Source organism: Macrobrachium rosenbergii, chromosome 4, assembly GCF_040412425.1.
Source record: "Macrobrachium rosenbergii isolate ZJJX-2024 chromosome 4, ASM4041242v1, whole genome shotgun sequence".
Lineage (NCBI taxonomy): Eukaryota > Metazoa > Arthropoda > Malacostraca > Decapoda > Palaemonidae > Macrobrachium > Macrobrachium rosenbergii.
This window is the reverse complement of record NC_089744.1, coordinates 47,698,067-47,715,878: the sequence shown is the minus strand read 5'-3', so window position 1 is coordinate 47,715,878 and position 17,812 is coordinate 47,698,067. Positions and strand designations below refer to the sequence as shown.

The 17,812-nt window shown below is 38.3% G+C and overlaps 1 protein-coding gene across 8 annotated transcripts in view; it reads right to left on the bottom strand.

The window, feature by feature from the left end:
• The window catches only part of LOC136833991 (transcriptional regulator ATRX-like), a 402,256-nt gene that overhangs the window by 36,089 nt on the left and 348,355 nt on the right, over window positions 1-17,812 (bottom strand). For all 8 annotated transcript variants that reach the window (XM_067096278.1, XM_067096295.1, XM_067096286.1 and 5 more), the window contains 2 exons: window positions 12,902-13,084; window positions 570-722 (listed from right to left, as the gene is read on the bottom strand). In XM_067096278.1, the coding sequence (XP_066952379.1) occupies window positions 570-722; window positions 12,902-13,084 (336 nt within the window). The remainder of the gene's footprint in view (window positions 1-569; window positions 723-12,901; window positions 13,085-17,812) is intronic.

Below are 17,812 nucleotides of genomic sequence, written 5' to 3'. Positions count from 1 at the left end.
GCTTTTGTATTTAATCAATTTGTTTTATTATATTTCTGCTGTGCTCTCTGTGTAATTCACAAATTTAAATGATGAATCTCTCTGCATTCACTGTCTTCAACACAAACTATAGTGTGTCTGAAGCAATAATTATTCTCATGACAGATCAGTGGAGTACAAGCATGTCTTTTCCCATGACAAACTGTGTATGTGATAAATGGGTAAATAAAGTGCACAAAACAAAGCTTTTCCACATGGCTGCCATCTCCGCACACACACACACACACACACACAAAACTTTGATGTGTCACTTCAGAATGTGATTCATTTTGCATTCCACACCAATGGTGTATTTAAGCATTGAGGTACACATCAGCTCCTGGTATTTGCTCCAGTTTGTCTTAAAAGCAGATCATGGGGTTTAAGGTTTAATAACAATTTTCTAAAATACTGTCAGCCATTTCAACTTGCACTACAGAAATGTACAGTATATCAGCAAACCCATTGTTCTATAAACACTGTTTACTTGTATGATTAACTATTCATCAATTCTAAAAACAAAGGGATTCTACTCAAGATAAGCTGCATACCTTACTAGCTGGAGTTTGCTGCTGTGTTGAACTTGAAGCAGCTGCAAGTCCCTTAGTAGAAACTGATGCAGCAATCACTGATCTTTCCACATAATCTGTTGAAAATGATTTTTCTGCTGTTACTGGCTGACCTCGTACTAATCCCGCCGACATCTGAAAATACAATCAATCTACATAAGGGAACAACAAGTAAAAATTTCTGACTATGATTTAAAGTAGTTATAATGAATGCAAAATATTTTATGGTAAGTAACCACCATCTGAACTTCCAACTATACTCACTTTCCTTCTCCATGTGAGGAAAGGATGTGGTGTTCAGAGGTATTACAAAACTGCTACTTACTCAATACCCATTTTATCATACACTGCCTTACTACCATGAAACATATCCCAGTCACTCATCTTTAACCATTCCATATTGCAAGGACACTACTACAAACATCAAGACATGCAAACGACAATTCGATTCACTCCTCATTCCTCTGTTCTACTCCACTAATTGACACCTGCATTATCATCATCATCATAGCCCATCCCAGAAATCCCATTCATTATCACTGTGATGTTATTTTTCATTAATTATTTTCAGCTGTGTTCCATCTTGCCTTTATCAGTGCCTGTGTCAACTCCCAGTATTCTGCAGACTCTTCCTAGCTCGTTTCCACTAATAAGTCCTTCTGCCATGTATGGGGGCAGATCATAAACAACTCCCCTCAATGTGTTGCGACCACAACAAAAGTCCCCTGCTGCTCATCCACCTCTGACAAACTATATCCACTGTGGCATTTGGCTCCAGCTGTTGGTAATGTTCCTATATTGCCTCCTTTTGAAGCATCATCTTATATTTGACAACTTCAGCTACTCCCAGTCCTGTTATCATGACCAGACTTAAAGATATTCTTCTTTTCGGAGTCCTCCCATGGCTTCCTCTACTGTTACTTTTGTTACTGGCAACCATCCTCCTCCTCATGGAATATATGTGATTATATTTCAAGATCAGATTACTCTTCATCCCCAAATTCACCCAGCAAAAAGATGAGCCCTGAGCTTTCTTGACAGGGCAATTCCTCCTCAGTTTTTGTATGCCACAGTCACTCTCGGTTCACATTCATGGCCATGATCATTCCTCAAAGAACAGCTGAGACTCCATTATTACTGCAAGCCAAGGTGCCACCTTAGGTGGAAAAGAATTATGTTACGAGCATGTTGGCCTTAATAGGGAAGGTAGCCCAGCACAAAATGGGAAACTGAGAAGAATGAACTTTGAAACAAAAAGAAATTGAAAAATAATAAAAATCACAAAATGGGAAATTGAGAAGAATGAACTTTGAAACAAAAAGAAATTAAAAAATAATAAAAATAAGAAAAGCAAAGTAAAATAAAAGACAAAAAACAAAAACTATGATCTGAGACTTATCATCCTGTTCAACACAAAAAAATGTTTGCACCAAATTTGAACTAAGGTTCCCACTATTTGGCAACAAGAGGAAAAGAACTTCTATTAAATTAACCCTCTAACGCCGAGCCTCTATTTACAAAAACGTCTCCCGTATGCCGGCGGCGTTGGGGAGTTAGCACCGAAGCGGAAAAAAGTTTTTTTCAAAAAATCACAACACGCTTAGTTTTTAAGATTAAGAGTTCATTTTTGGCTCCTTTTTTTGTCATTGCCTGAAGTTTAGTATGCAACCATTAGAAATGAAAAAAAATATCATTATCATATATAAATATTGAAATATATGACAGCGCAAAAAAAAAATTTTCATATATAATTTTATACAAATCGCGCTGTGAGCAAAACGGTTAAAGCTAACGGGTTATTTTTTTTCTTTGTATTGTACAATAAACTGCGATGATTTTGGTATATAACAAATTGTAAAACGATCAAAGCAACACAGAGAAAATATTGTCACAGAATGATGCATGAATTCGTAACGCGCAGACGTAAAAAAATGTTTTTTTAAAAATTCACCATAAATCGAAATATTGTGCTAGAGACTTCCCGTTTGTTGAAAAATGAAGCTAATTGATTGAATATTACTAGACTGTACGTGTTTTAGCTTACAATTGCAGTTTTCGACCATTTCGGTCGAGTTAAAGTTGACCGAAAGTCGAATTTTTTCTATTTATTGTGATTTATATGAAAATATTTCAAAACTGATAAAAGCTGCAACCATGAGTTATTTTCTTTTGTATTGTACATGAAATTGCGCACATTTTCATATGTAAAAGTTTATGTAACGACTAATATAAAACGGTGCAAACATTACGACAACGTGACGAAAGAATTTCTGAGATGTTCAGCCGAGTTACTGCGCGGACGTAAGGAAAACGTTTTTTTCAAAAATTCACCATAAATCAAAATATTGTGCTAGAGACTTCCAATTTATTGCAAAATGATGGTAAATGACTGAATATTACTAGAATGTAAGAGTTTTAGCTTACAATTGCGTTTTTCGACCATTTCGGTCGAGTTAAAGTTGACCGAAGGTTGAAATTTTGGCAGTTATCGTGATTTATGTGAAAATATTTCAAAACTGATAAAAGCTACAACCATGAGTTATTTTCTGTTGTATTGTACATGAAATTGCACACATTTTCATATATAAAAGTTTATGTAATGACTAATGTAAAACGATGCAAACATTACGACAATGTGACGAAAGAATTTCTGAGATGTTTGGCTGAGTTACCGCGCACAGACGTAAGGAAAATTTTTTTTTTTTTTCAGAAATTCACCATAAATCGAAATATTGCGCTAGAGACTTCCAGTTTGTTGCAAAATGAAGGTACATGATTGAATATTACTAGAATGTAAGGGTTTTAGCTTATAATTGCGTTTTTTGACCATTTCGGTCGAGTTAAAGTTGACCGAAGGTTGAAATTTTGGCAGCTATCGTGATTTATATGAAAATATTTCAAAACTGATAAAAGCTACAACCATGAGTTATTTTCTGTTGTATTCTACATGAAATTGCGCACATTTCCATATATAAAACTTTATGCAACGACTAATATAAAACAGTGCAAACATTACGACAACGTGACGAAAGAATTTCTGGCGCGGACATAAGGAAAAATTTTCAAAAATTCACCATAAATTGAAATACTGTGCTAGAGACTTCCAATTGGTTGCAAAATGAAGGTAAATGATTGAATATTACTAGAATGTAAGATTTTTAGCTTACAATTGCGTTTTTTTTACCATTTCGGTCATCAAAGTTGACCAAAGGTTGAAATTTTGGCAGTTATCGTGATTTATATGAAAATATTTCCAAACTGATAAAAGCTACAACCATGGGTTGTATTTTGTTGTATTTTACATGAAATTGCACACATTTTCATATATAAAACTTTATGTAACGGCTAATATAAAACAGCAAAAATTACGACAAAATGACGAAAGAATTTCTGAAATTTTCAGCCGAGTTACCGCGCGGACGTAAGGAAAAGGTTTTTTTAAAAAATTCACCATAAATCGAAATATTGTGCTTGAGACTTCCATTTTGTTGCAAAATGAAGGTAAATGATTGAATATTACTAGAATGTAAGAGTTTTAGCTTACAATTGCGTTTTTCGACCATTTCGGTCGAGTCAAAGTTGACCGAAGGATGAAATTTTTTGTAGTCAATGTACGGTACGTCCACTCGGCACCCAACAGACAATTTTAGTCGACGTATGATACGTCCAGTCGGCGTTTAAGGGTTAAACTCCTAAGATTAAAATTGCATATCTAATACTCTGTGGTGGGTGGCGTAGCCTGGGAGATCTGAATTATAAAATATCTTATACAGCACAGAGAGGACTAATTGAATAATGATGCCAGAGATTAACATCAAAACATGAAGAATAAAAGAAAAATATTTCCTTATATGTAAATCTCCAAAAATTTTTAAACACTTATTCAATATGCCAATTTTTTTGTGCAACCAAGAAATTTAAGAGTTGCAAATAGTTAAAGGAATGCAGTCAATGAAAAGGGGGGGGTGTACGTGTGTCTGTTTCCAACACCCAAGACCTGCAAACAACTACACAGTACTTTGAGTTTTCTCAGGTTTAACTTCTTCCCCATAATTTGCACCAAGCACTAATTTAAGCTAAATCTGTCTAGACACAGATTCAGCAACCACAGGAGATGAGATCAAAACAACGTGTACCATCATCTGCATTAGCAATAAGCTTGTTTTCAAGGTCAAAACACATATGTATAACACATTAACCCTTTAACGCCGACTGGACGTATTTTACGTCGACAAAAATTGTCTGTCAGGTGCCAAGTGGACGTAAAATACGTCGACAACAAAAAGTTTTTTAAATATTCGCGGAAAAATACTTACAGGTAGTGCTCGAGTTACGATAATTCGACTTACGATAATTCACTTTTACGGTGGGATTAGCAATTAATATCGATACGACAATATTTTGAAAAAATACGTATTTTTAAATTTCGCGGGCGACTGGCGCAGGCAACAACGTACAGTCAGGCAGCGTACGGTGTATGATACGTTGGCCCGAGAGGCTGGAATAGGTACATTAATTCAATGAGCCGACCTCACTTGCCCTCGTTATGTCGGAAGTTAAAATAGGTCAGTGTTCGTTTGCAATTTTTGTGCGTTTGTAAATACAGGTAGTGCACGAGTGACGATAATTCGTCTTACGATAATTCGAGTTTACAATGGAGTTAGCAATTAATACCGGTACGACAATATTTAGAAAATATTTTTAAATTTCAAGCGGGCACAAGCAACAGCATACACTACAATTGCCGTAGAATCAGGCAGCAAGAAAGACCAACTTACAATAGACCAACTTCTTTTTCTCCATCTCTTTATTCCATCTTCTAGTTAAAAAAGTAAGAGAATAATAAAAGCATTGTTAGTAACCTTATACTCTTGCGAAAATGCATACAGCCATAAACAACCGAACGAGATTCTGTTGTTTTGCTAATAACCAAGTCGGATAACAACTGTTTTGCTTGTATTTCAACCATCGTACGGTTAAACAATTACCGTAGTTATATTAAAAATGACGTTAAGTTCTGATATGTTTTTACACTACCCTTATCCGCTTTGGAGAAAAGATTGGCAAGGAAATATACTGCTGCAGTAAAATTAAGCTGCAAGTTGTAGCTGATGCTGAGAAAAGAATGTTCAAGCTGCTAATGACTATAAATTATCGCACATTGGCAACATGGATGAAACTCGACCGCAAATAAAATTGGAAAGTATTTTAATCAAAACTACTGGACATGAAAGAACACATATTACTGCTGTTTTCACGCCGATAAAAGATACATACGAAAAGCTCGTGGTATGATGATGAAATCAAGAGAAAATAGCGAACGGACTCTTGATTTTTTTTGTTTACACAAAACAAAGGGCCAGCCGCCAACGTCATCTACTAACGAAAAAAATGGCTAAAATAATTTCACAACGAGACATATTTAAGTTATATTTCGACATAAAAACACTTCATATAACAAAAAATACACGTCCTTTATAAATAAAGTATCTAGAGATTCATTTACGCTAACTTGAAGCAAGAAATGCCCTCTGAACCGAGTTAAATGCATCGAAATAAAGACTGCGTGATCGATTCCGAAACCAAAACATTTGATCGCTATGATCGGAATTTATAATGCAAAAGCAGTATAAGAATATTTACGATTGGATACAGTGTAGTAAAGCATAACATTTTAAAAGATCCATGGAAAAGATGCACATTCGTTATTTTGATGTTTGTATAATACGGCGGTGTTATGTGAAAATAGAATACAAAAGTGCAGGCCAGGCCTTGTTTGTTATTCAATTTCTCTTAATACTGGCTTATCATGTCAGTCTGCATCGAACCTGCAGAATTAGCTGACACTAATAATTACTATACCATATATGTATAAAGTATACTGTGTAGTGTAGGCTAGGCTACCATATATGTATAGATGGTACTGATTACCCTAGTGTAGGCTAGGCCATATTCGAGTTACAATTTTTTCAACAAACGATGGGTTTTTTGGAACCTAACCCCATCATAAGTAGGGGAATACCTGTATATGACTCGTTTGCGTAAAATTTTAAATCATGTGCCTTGAAGGATGCTGGGAGTTCACGGATCACGCTGTTGCTTTGTTTACAAGCGTGACCCAGCTGCGCATGCGTGAATTTCTTTCTTATCCCAAAAGAAAGCATCAGCTAACTCTGCTGAAAATCTCAGAAATTCTTTCGTCACTTTTTCTTAACTTTTGCACCGTTTTCTATTAGCCTTTACATAAAGTTTTATATATGAAAATGTGCACAATTTCATGTAGAATACAATTAAAATTAACTCATGGTTGTAGCTTTTATCAATTTTGAAATATTTTCATATTAATGATGATAACTGCCAAAATTTCAACCTTCAGTCAACTCTGACTCGACCGAAATGGTCGAAAAATGCAACTGTAAGCTAAAACTCTTACATTCTGGTAATATTCAATCATTTACATTCATTTTGCAACAAACGGGAAGTCTCTAGCACAATATTTCGACTTATGGTGAATTTTTGAAAAAACTTTTTCCTTACGTCCGCGTGCGCTAACTCTGCTGAACATCTCAGAAATTCTTTAGTCACTTTGTTGTAATTTTTGCACTGTTTTATATTAGCCGTTACATAAAGTTTTATATATGAAAATGTGCGCAATTTCATGTAGAATACAACAAAAAATAACCCATGGTTGTAGCTTTTATCAGTTTTGACATAATTTCATATCAATCATGATAAGTGCCAAAATTTCAACCTTTGGTCAAATTTGACTCGACCGAAATGGTCGAAAAATGCAATTATAAGCTAAAACTCTTACATTCTAGTAATATTCAATCATTTACCTTCATTTTGCAACAAACGAGAAGTCTCCAGCACAATATTTCGATATATGGTGAATTTTTGAAAAAAACTTTTTCCTTACGTCCACTCTAACTCTGCTGAAAATCTTGTAAGAGCCTGACGCCGTCTCTTTCAAACACGTGTGTTCGTCGTCCATCAGAGTGGACAAGACAACAAGAGCATCTCGTTTTCTTTCTCTAAAGGAATGCGATTTCAACCATACAATATTTCTGGCTGTTTCTCCCTAACCATTGTTGTCTTGATGTATCTACAATCACCATTACTTGCACTGCCATGCAAGCATTCTAATCATGTACTCATGATGTTCCAACAAATCTTCTGTATCAAACTGTGTGTATGTTTCTGTTTGTGAAGACGCCAAACGTCTCGCCACTCCGATGGACGATGAACACACGAACACCCCGTTTGGAAGAGACGGTGTCAGGTTCTTACGATCTCAGAAATTCCTTAGTCAGTCGTAATTTTTGCACAGTTTTCTATTAGCCGTTACATAAATTTTTTTATATGAAAATGTGTGCAATTTCATGTTAAATACAATAAAAAAATAACTCATGGTTGTAGCTTTTATCAATTTCGACATATTTTCATATAAATCATGGTAGGTGCCAAAATTTCAACCTTCGGTCAACTTTGACTCGACCGAAATGGTCGAAAAATGCAATTGTAAGCTAAAACTCTTACATTCTAGTAATTTTCAATCATTTACCTTCATTTTGGAACAGACGAGAAGTCTCTAGCAAAATATTTCGATTTACGGTGAATTTTTGAAAAAAAAATTTTTTCCTTACCTCAGCACGCGCTAACTCTGCTGAACATCTCAGAAATTCTTTAGTCACTTTGTCATAATTTTTGCACCGTTTTATATTAGCCATTACATAATGTTTTATATATGAAAATGTGCACAACTTCATGTAGAATACAACACAAAATAATTCATGGTTGTAGCTTTTATCAGTTTTGAAATATTTTCATATAAATCACGGTTAGTGCCAAAATTTCAACCTTCAGTCAACTTTGACTCGACTGAAATGGTCGAAAATGCAATTGTAAGCTAAAACTCTTACATTCTACTAATATTCAATCATTTACCTTCATTTTGCAACATACGAGAAGTCTCTAGCACAATATTTCAATTTATGGTGAATTTTTGAAAAAAAAAATAAATAAAAAAAAAAAAATCCTTACCTCCGCACGCACTAACTGCTGAAAGTCTCAGAAATTCTTTAGTGACTTTGTCGTAATTTTTGCACCATTTTATATTAGTCGTTACATAAAGTTTTATATATGAAAATGTGTGCAATTTCATGCACAATACAACAAAAAATTACTCATGGTTGTAGCTTTTATCAGTTTTGAAATATTTTCATATAAATCACAATAAGTGCCAAAATTTCAACCTTCGGTCAACTTTGAATCTACAGAAATGGTCGAAAAATGCAATTGTAAGCTAAAACTCTTACATTCTAGTAATATTCAATCATTTACCTTCATTTTGCAACAAACGGAAAGTCTCTAGCACTATATTTCAATTTATGGTGAATTTAAAAAAAAACTTTTTTACGTCCGCACGTTACGAATTCATGCATCATTTTGTGATAACATTTTCTCTGTCTTTGATCGTTTTACAATTTGTTATATACCAAAATCATCACAATTTAGTGTACAACGAAAAAAAATAGCTCATTAGCTTTAACCGTTTTGCTCACAGAGCGATTTGTATGCAATTATATATGAAATTTTTTTTTTGCGCTGGCATATATTCCAATATTTATATATGATATTTTTTTTCATTTCTGATGGTTGCATACTAAACTTCAGGCAATGAGAAAAAAAGAGAGCCAAAAATGAACTCTTAATCTTAAAAACTAAGCGTGCTGTGATTTAAAAAAAAAAACTTTCTTTCCACTTCGGGGCTAACTCCCAAACCCCACCGGCATACGGCAGACACTTTTGTAAATAGAGGCTCGGCGTTTAATGGTTAAACTCATGGGCCAAGAGCGCTTCCACGGGAGAACACAAGAGATTACCTTCCTGTTGTCACTAGAATGTACATCAACAGCTACCCTTTATCTACAAGCTACTGTACTTCCACAATGATCCAATGGATGAAGAATATACAAACGCCTCACAAGAAAATAGAAGAAAGATACCAAGACTTTCAACTTTTATTACAAAGTTACCTTCAGGTTACTGAACAGTTTTAAAAATACAAAATCTAATGGTAAAAAAATCCAACAATACTAAGAAATAGTCCACCACCTAAAATGCAGCAGTGAAGTCATAACCACTCATATAAACTTCATGACCAGAAGGTAGGGATTTCTACTCAATACTGGAAAATGAATAACAATATCTTTAGTACCTAGGCTCTTGTGAAAGCCAAACAGTGAAACAGGAACAAATGAGTACTTTCAGAAGCTCTTCAGACCATAGTTTTGGGTAATTCCCCAACTTGCTGGCAGATCCTCACTGGTATTAGTTGTCTAGACTGACTATGAATTCTCTTCCTGTGGATCATGCCTATAAACTGCCCTGTAGACAAGTCCTCAGTTTGCTCTTTCAGTGACTCATCACCTAGCAAGAGAACATATATGAATTATTTGGTGTTATCAGGCATCATAACTCCCAAGCTCAGTGACACTGCAAAAAAATTTCCCTGTAACCAAAGAATCACTCGGCTCAAATTACCCCAGATTAGCAAATGACGGTTTGTGACCCATCCAGGATCCCTCATCCTTGTCTTTCAGGTCTCCTTGAGACCCTTACTCCTGGCTATACTTCCAAGAGGGCAAGGTTTGACTCATTGCAAAATCAAATTCTTTTAGTGAGTGACTCTGACAAGACACTAGATGAAGTTTTTCATGCCTTCTGGGATGACACCTCCCAAAGGTGCTTGTTTGGGTATGCAGCAGTATTGCCCATGAGTGACCTGCTCAAATGCTCAAGGAAACCTCTGTTGCAGAACCTAGACATGATGATGAGGAGTCATCAAGCAGAGGTTATGACCTATCTATGGCAAAGTCAATTTTAACCATCCTCAGAGATGTGCTTTTCAGGACCAAAGTGGGTAGTACCAATTTAGCTTCTGACAAGGAAGCTCCTGCCAATTTTTTTTTTTACATGCTTTTATTTAACTTAATTTCTGCATCTGTCTGTCCTCTAATCTTGTAACTCAATTTTCAACCTGTTCCCTTCGTCTGATGGACTTGAAATTTCGCATGGTTACTCAATCTCTGTGACAATACAACCTTACATGATCAGTAAGTCAGCAGTGACCTCTTCCAGTGTTTTGGGTCCCTCTTCCATCCCCCTTCCCACTCCCCCTTCCGGAGCATGCGATCAAATGTTAATTTAGCTTTGTCCTCATCCTCCATTTCCCTATTCCATCTCCTCCCCTCCCCCTTCCCCTTCCAGAGCACAAAATCAAGTGTTAACTTAGCTGTGTCCTCCCCCTTCCCCTTCCCCCTCCCAGAGCACATGATCAAGTGTTAATTTAGCTGTGCCCTCCCCTTCACTATTCCCCCCCCTTCTTTCTTCCATCCCCCTAAACTTCCCCAACTGCTCCCACTTCCCCTTCCCCTCCCCTTCTCATTTTCCTCCCTTCCCCCACTGGCTCACCTTCCATCTTCCCTCCCTCTCCCCCTCCCGTAAGCCTTCCTCCTTCACCACTCCCCTCCTCTTGCCCTTTCATCCCCTTCCCCCTTTCCTCCTTTCTCCTCCCCTCCACTTTCCATCTTCCCTCCCCTTCCATTTTCCCTTGCCCTCTCCTGTAAATGGATATCAGTTTTGTTAACTACAATCATAAATTGGCTACAATTTCTGTCAAAACTAAAAAGCATAAAATAAAAAATAAATAAAATTTTTTTAAACATGCTTTTATAAAATGCACCAAAAAGTAAAAACTAATTTTTTGAGACACACCAAGATTTTCTTACAATTAATCATGTCTACAAAAATGAAAGCATGAGCCCCAAACAAGGAAGGAAATGCTACAAGAAAAGAAATAGATTTTTTAATTTCTTGTGGCAATTCTTTCCATGTTAAGGGGCCACGCTTTTATTTTTATAGACAAGATTAATTGCAAGAAAATCCTGGTGTCTCAAAAAATTATTTTTTACTTTTTAGTGTACTTATAAGCATGGCTATAAAAAATTATTTTATATTTTTTTTTTATTTTTGGTCCTTTTTCATGGTTGCCTTTGACAATGGATTCCTACAGCAGATTCTGCAAAGAAAGCCTCACATACAAGAGTTGGATAAAGTGGGTCCTTGGTGGCGCCTTTGCTCTGCAAGTAGATAAAGTGTGATCTCCATGAGTATAATCAAAGCTTGTCAAATGATCCTCTTCTTGGGCAAAGATTCCATCCTGCATATATGACTCAGACTGTGTTAACTTGACTAGTAGTTTTAACTAAGGACACCAGAGCAATTTTTAGTAATGGCAGTTCTTCATTAACATCTATGTTTGTCCAACTATGGAAGTTAACTCATAGACCAAGACTGTCCTTTAACCCTTAAACGCTGACTGGACGTACCATACGTCGACTAAAATTGTCTGTTGGGTGCCGAGTGGACGTACGGTACGTCGACTACAAAAAATTTCAACTTTCGGTCAACTTTGATTTAACCGGAATGGTCGAAAAACGCAATTGTAAGCTAAAACTCTTACATTCTAGTAATAGCAAATCAGCTTGATTTAAAGGAATACTTAAAAGGACCTCTGGTAATGTCCCAACATAACATTTAATCCACCAATGCCAGCCATAACATTGTTACACGAGTGGCATTAAGACATGGAAAAAAGTCTTAAGGCATGACATACTACCACTTATATCAATTTCTTGCCTGGTATATTATTAGAAACAAAAACAAGTACAATCAGCAATAAGGGCACGCATTTAAAAGCATAACTGATCATCCATACAAAACAAATAATTCATCATAGTGATAGTAGTAGTACTAACATGTGAGAATAATCATCAAGGCAGCAGTGAACTGGTACAAAAAGCTGGAATTAATAACAAGGAAACTACTAGTTGACAACCCTTACACACTTGTACTAAATGATCCAAGGCAAACATACCAACTCGCACTAAATTCCCTTTATACCACTATCTGATTTTAACATTCCCAATGTTGGCTTCATGATAGACTGATATTAATTCAAACAATCTGTAAACTTATGGTCAGGCAAAAAGTCCCACTGCACTTATGAGGCTTACAATGGGAGTAAAGATTTCACTTCTCTATATAGGGTTGCTTCAGAGTAAAGACTTCACTCCACATGGGGTTGTCACATCTGACCTGGAATTATGGCTTTGCTCATTATGCAATGTACATCAATTCCCTACCTATATCTCTGTTAAGCTGTTACTGCATCATGGAAGGTTTTAAAATCATACAAAAAAAGGCCTGAATACATGTGAAAAGAAAGAAGCACATTAAAAAGTTCTTACCATGCTAGCGTGATTATCTTTCCTCTGAGGGGTAATCTGAGTCATGTGATTGATGACTTGATTTTCACGCTGAATATTATCTTCCAACAAGCGAAGTTGCTGCTCTAACATGGGAAGCATTTCTGGATGGTTACCAAATGGAAGATGTTTGCGTTGTTCAGGAGCTATCATTGGATTCTTGAGCTATAGGTGGCAATAATTAGAGAATTTTAATAATCTTGACATCATATTTGGTAATGAACATTCTTTTACAGCATTCTAAATGTTTTACGACTGAAAAGGAATCAGAAAGTGGTATCTCAAGTAATAAAAGGTAAAAACATTACAATTCACTTGGTAGTGAATGTATTTTTGGCAATAGCTACAAATTATTACCACTTTCAAAGAAAGAAAATCAACACACTGATTTGAGAGAGAGAGAGAGAGAGAGAGAGAGAGAGAGAGAGAGAGAGAGAGAGAGAGAGAGAGAGAGAGAGAGAGAGAGAGAGAGAGAGATATTACATTTAGCAATCTAAGACAAGTTTATGCTACATGTCAACTCAAGCTGTTCTCTAACCAAACACATCATATATGGTATAATTTTTTATATACTGCATTTCAGCAGCTTTAGCAGGCATTCATAATGCAATAGTCTTTATACCATAAAACTAATTTTTCATACAAACCTGCATAAAACTAATTTTTCATACAAACCCGACAATCATATTACAACTACACCAGACTAAGATGATCCAAGCTCATCAATCTATTCTCCATAAAAGAAGGGCACCACCACCAGCATCTTGGCCATTATAATTCATGTACTGTGAAATACAAGGGGTTTAGAAAAGGGATTTTGACAAAGGAAAAATCTATTTCTGGGGGAAGACCTGTGTCACCCGGTGAAATTGGTTCCATATAGCACATTTCAAGGTATAAGAATTGCTATATATACCAGAGAAAAAGCTATCTAGAATGCTGGGGTTACTACCCCCAGTTCGCTCTTCTAAAATAGATGTCGGTATACACAAAGGTTGAGTGTTGCCACTGCCACAGGCCTCTGCCCTGTAGAGATCTCCAATCTCAAAATCCCGGAAAGTGAGGGGCCGTCGCATATCCAACGCCCATCTCCCAGCCAACCAACACCTCAGCCGCCATCTTGGCCTCATTCCAATTTAGCAACCCCCCCAAGCTGGTATGTCATTCAGGGGGGGGAAAGAAGAATAGGGGTGGGTCACCGGGTGACACAGGTCTTCCCCCAGAAATAGATTTTTCCTTTGTCAAAATCCCTTTTCTGGGTTCGACCTGTGTCACCCAGTGAAATCATAGCAGAGAAATAATCATACAAAGCTTGGTGAAGCCCTCTGACAACTACTGTGATGGAGATAAATAAAACTATAAGTAATTACTGAGTTTTAATTACCCAAGTAGCAAAAATAAGACATGATCAATAATCTAGGATAAGACATGATTAATAACATAGGGCATACACACACACAATATTGGTTAACACCAAGACACTTAAATGCTAACAAAAAGGGAATACAGGCAATATGCAACATGGTCAGGAGTCAGGCTGTGAAGCATGCCTGACCTAAGGATAGACAGCAAGGTGAGTAAACGAGGCAGGTAGGCGAGAGAGGAAGAGGGACAGGATAACTAAGATTGCATAGGCTAATCTACAGCGGATGGGACAATACTTCCTGCAGCCACTGTGGAAAATTTTAGGGCCTCTAGAGATTTAAGGTAGTGGCGTTTGAACACCGATGGTGATTTCCAACCCGTATATTTTTTAAGATCCTCAAAGTTCATATTATGAAAATAATTAGTGGAGGTGGCCACTGCCCGGATATCATGAACCTTAGGTACTGAATCCGGGTTAGCTTGCTTAATAAAATACAGTATTTGTTGCCTGATGGCCTTTAGGGAAATGGTTCCTCCACCTTCACTAACAAAAAGAGGGCCAGACATTATATTAGAAGTTCTATCTAAATAAGCCTTTAAAGTAGTGACTGGACATAGGACAGATCCTGTGGAAGGGGGATAACCTTCCAAGGGGACCATCTATCTTGTGGATCTTCATTCTTAGCTAAAAACTTGAGATTCGGGGATAACAGAACTTCTCCTGACGGGAGGAAATCAACATGGTTCGGTTCTCTAGAGAGAGCGGACAGTTCAGAAATTCTGGCACCTGAAGCTAGGCTAATTAAGAATAACGTTTTCCTTAACAGACTCAAATATGAACACCGTTCATTATCAGTGTCCGATGCTAATTTAAGTACGTCATTTAAGAACCAGGAAACCGTGTGGGGACGGGTTGCTGGTCTCAAACGAGCGCATGCTCTAGGGATTGATGAAAAATATGAGTCCGTTAAGTTAATATTGAAACCATGTAAAAATATCTTTTTTAAAGCTGACTTTGCTGTAGTAATGGTACTAGAGGCCAGTCCTTTTTCAAATAATGACCTGAAGAACGAGATTGCAAGGTTCTCGTGGTCATCTCTTTAGCTTCAGATTCTCTCAAGAATAATGCTAACTTTTTAACTGCTGAGTCATATTGTCTGAGGATAGATTCCCTTTTGTCAGATTCTAAGAACAGTGTATTAATAGGATCAATATTAGCATCTTTCTGAGCTGCGAATTTCATAAGTCCATAAAGCCAGGGCATTTAGAATTCTTGAGGAAGCTGACACAGTCCGAGTTTGTACTATTTGTGTCAATTTTGGCCTGGGGATTTGTATGCACCAGAGTTTCAACTCTAGAAGAAGAGGAAACCAACTGCTCTTCGGGCAGTTGGGTGCCACCAGGGCCACTTGACCTTTGAATGACCTGAGCTTGTGTAAAACTTTCATCAACAGGTTTATTGGAGGAAACAGATAGATCCTCTGCCACGTTCCAATCTATTGACAACGCATCTGTGGAGTGAGCAAGAGGGTCCAGATTGGGAGCAACATAACATGGAAGCTTGTGGTTGCTCTCTGTGGCAAACAGATCTACCTGGAGACCTGGTACCTGACGGCAAATCCACTCGAATGATGTTTTGTCCAGAGACCATTCCGACTCCAGCGGAGTTGTCCTGGACAGAGAATCCGCAATGACATTCCGGACACCTGCCAGATGGGTAGCTGACAAATGCCAACGGTGTTTTCTTGCTAGGGAGAAAATTGCTATCATTACTTGATTGATCCGGCTCGACTTGGAGCCCCCCGTTTATACAAAGCTCCAATACTGCGCTGTCCAGTACCAGTCTGATATGAATCTGTCTGGTTGGACGTAGTTTCTTCAGAGTTAGAAATACTGCCATTGCTTCGAGAATGTTGATATGGAACTGGCAGAACATAGTGGACCACGTTCCTTGAACTTTTTTGTGTTGGGAATATCCTCCCCACCCGCTCAGGGAAGCATCCGTGTGGATCACCAACGACGGAGGAGGAAATTGGAGAGGTACTGACTTTGACAAACTCTTGACTGTTGACCACGGTCGAAATCTTTTCCTCAACACCAGCGGAATTAGGGACACCTTGTCTCTGAATCTGTTGTTGGCTCGTCTCCGCCACACTCTGTATATGTCTTTCAGTTTGGCTTTCAGAAGCAGGTCTGTTACAGATGCGAACTGAAGAGAACCTAGGACTCTTTCCTGGGTACGACGAGAGGCTTTGCTGTTTTTGAGGAACTGCCTGGTGGCTTTGGCTATTTCCCTCCTTTTGGCTGGCGGAAGAGACAGTTTGTGTGAGTGCAGATCCCACTGGATTCCTAACCATTGAAATCGAGCCTCCGGAACTAGGCAAGATTTCTCCCTGTTTATTTGAAAGCCTAGGGATTCCAGGAAGCTGATCACTATGGCTGTTGCTCTCCGACATTCCTTGGCGTTGGATGCCCAAATTATCCAATCGTCTAGGTATGCGGCTAACATGATCCCCTGGGACCGCAGTTGCTGGACTACTGTTTCTGCCAGTTTGGTGAAGATTCTGGGCGCTATGTTGAGCCCGAATGGCATGACTCTGAACGAGTAAGCTTGTTTTCCTAGTCTGAACCCTAGGTAAGGAGAGAAATTTCTTGCAATCGGGACGTGATAATAGGCGTCTGAAAGATCTATAGAGGTGGTGACGGCTCCACGGGAAGTAGGGTCCGCACCTGCGAGATTGTAAGCATCACGAAACTTGTCGCATTGAATGTATAAATTGAGACGAGACAAGTCTAGGATTACTCTTTGCTGACTGGAGCCTTTCTTGAACGCTGAACAGTCTGCCTTGAAATTTCAGGTGTCTCACTTTCTTTATAGCCCTCTTTTGAAGCAGGTCCTTTACAAAGTCCAGGAGGGCTTTGGATGGGAACTGATGGAATCTGACTAGCGGAGGAGGACCTCTGCTCCAGCTCCATCCCAGACCTTTGGAGACTATGCTGTGGGCCCACGGACTGAAGGTCCATTGGTCCCGAAAAAGATACCACCTCGCGCCCACCTGAGGAGACTCATTGGGCGGGAGAGGGCTTACCTCCTCTACTACCTTGGCCTCCTCTCCCTCGAGAGAGGGAACGTGACGCAGACCTACCTCTGAAGGAGGCTCTGGCTCTGCTTCCCCTTGCGTTCCTATTAAAGCCCCGAAACGCCCCTTGGCTTTCAAAAGAAGCGTTGAAAGCCGGGGACGCCACGAAGGTTGGAGAAGCAAGGGTATGCTGAGCCGGCTGCATCAGCACAAATTGTTGCTGAGGCTGGGCTTTTGAAGTCGAGGGCTGACCGACCTGGGAGACTGGTACAGCCTGCAGCACAGTCTGGGTGTGAGGTCTTTTGTACCTCCTGAACCTTTTCCCTGATTTGGCTTGAGGTCCGGCGGACTCGGTGGCCTTCCTTTTGAAGGGGAGACCCCAGCAGGAGCAGAGGCTTTGATTTGCCCTGGTTGCCTTCGCCAGGACATTGTTAACCTCATCCTCCGG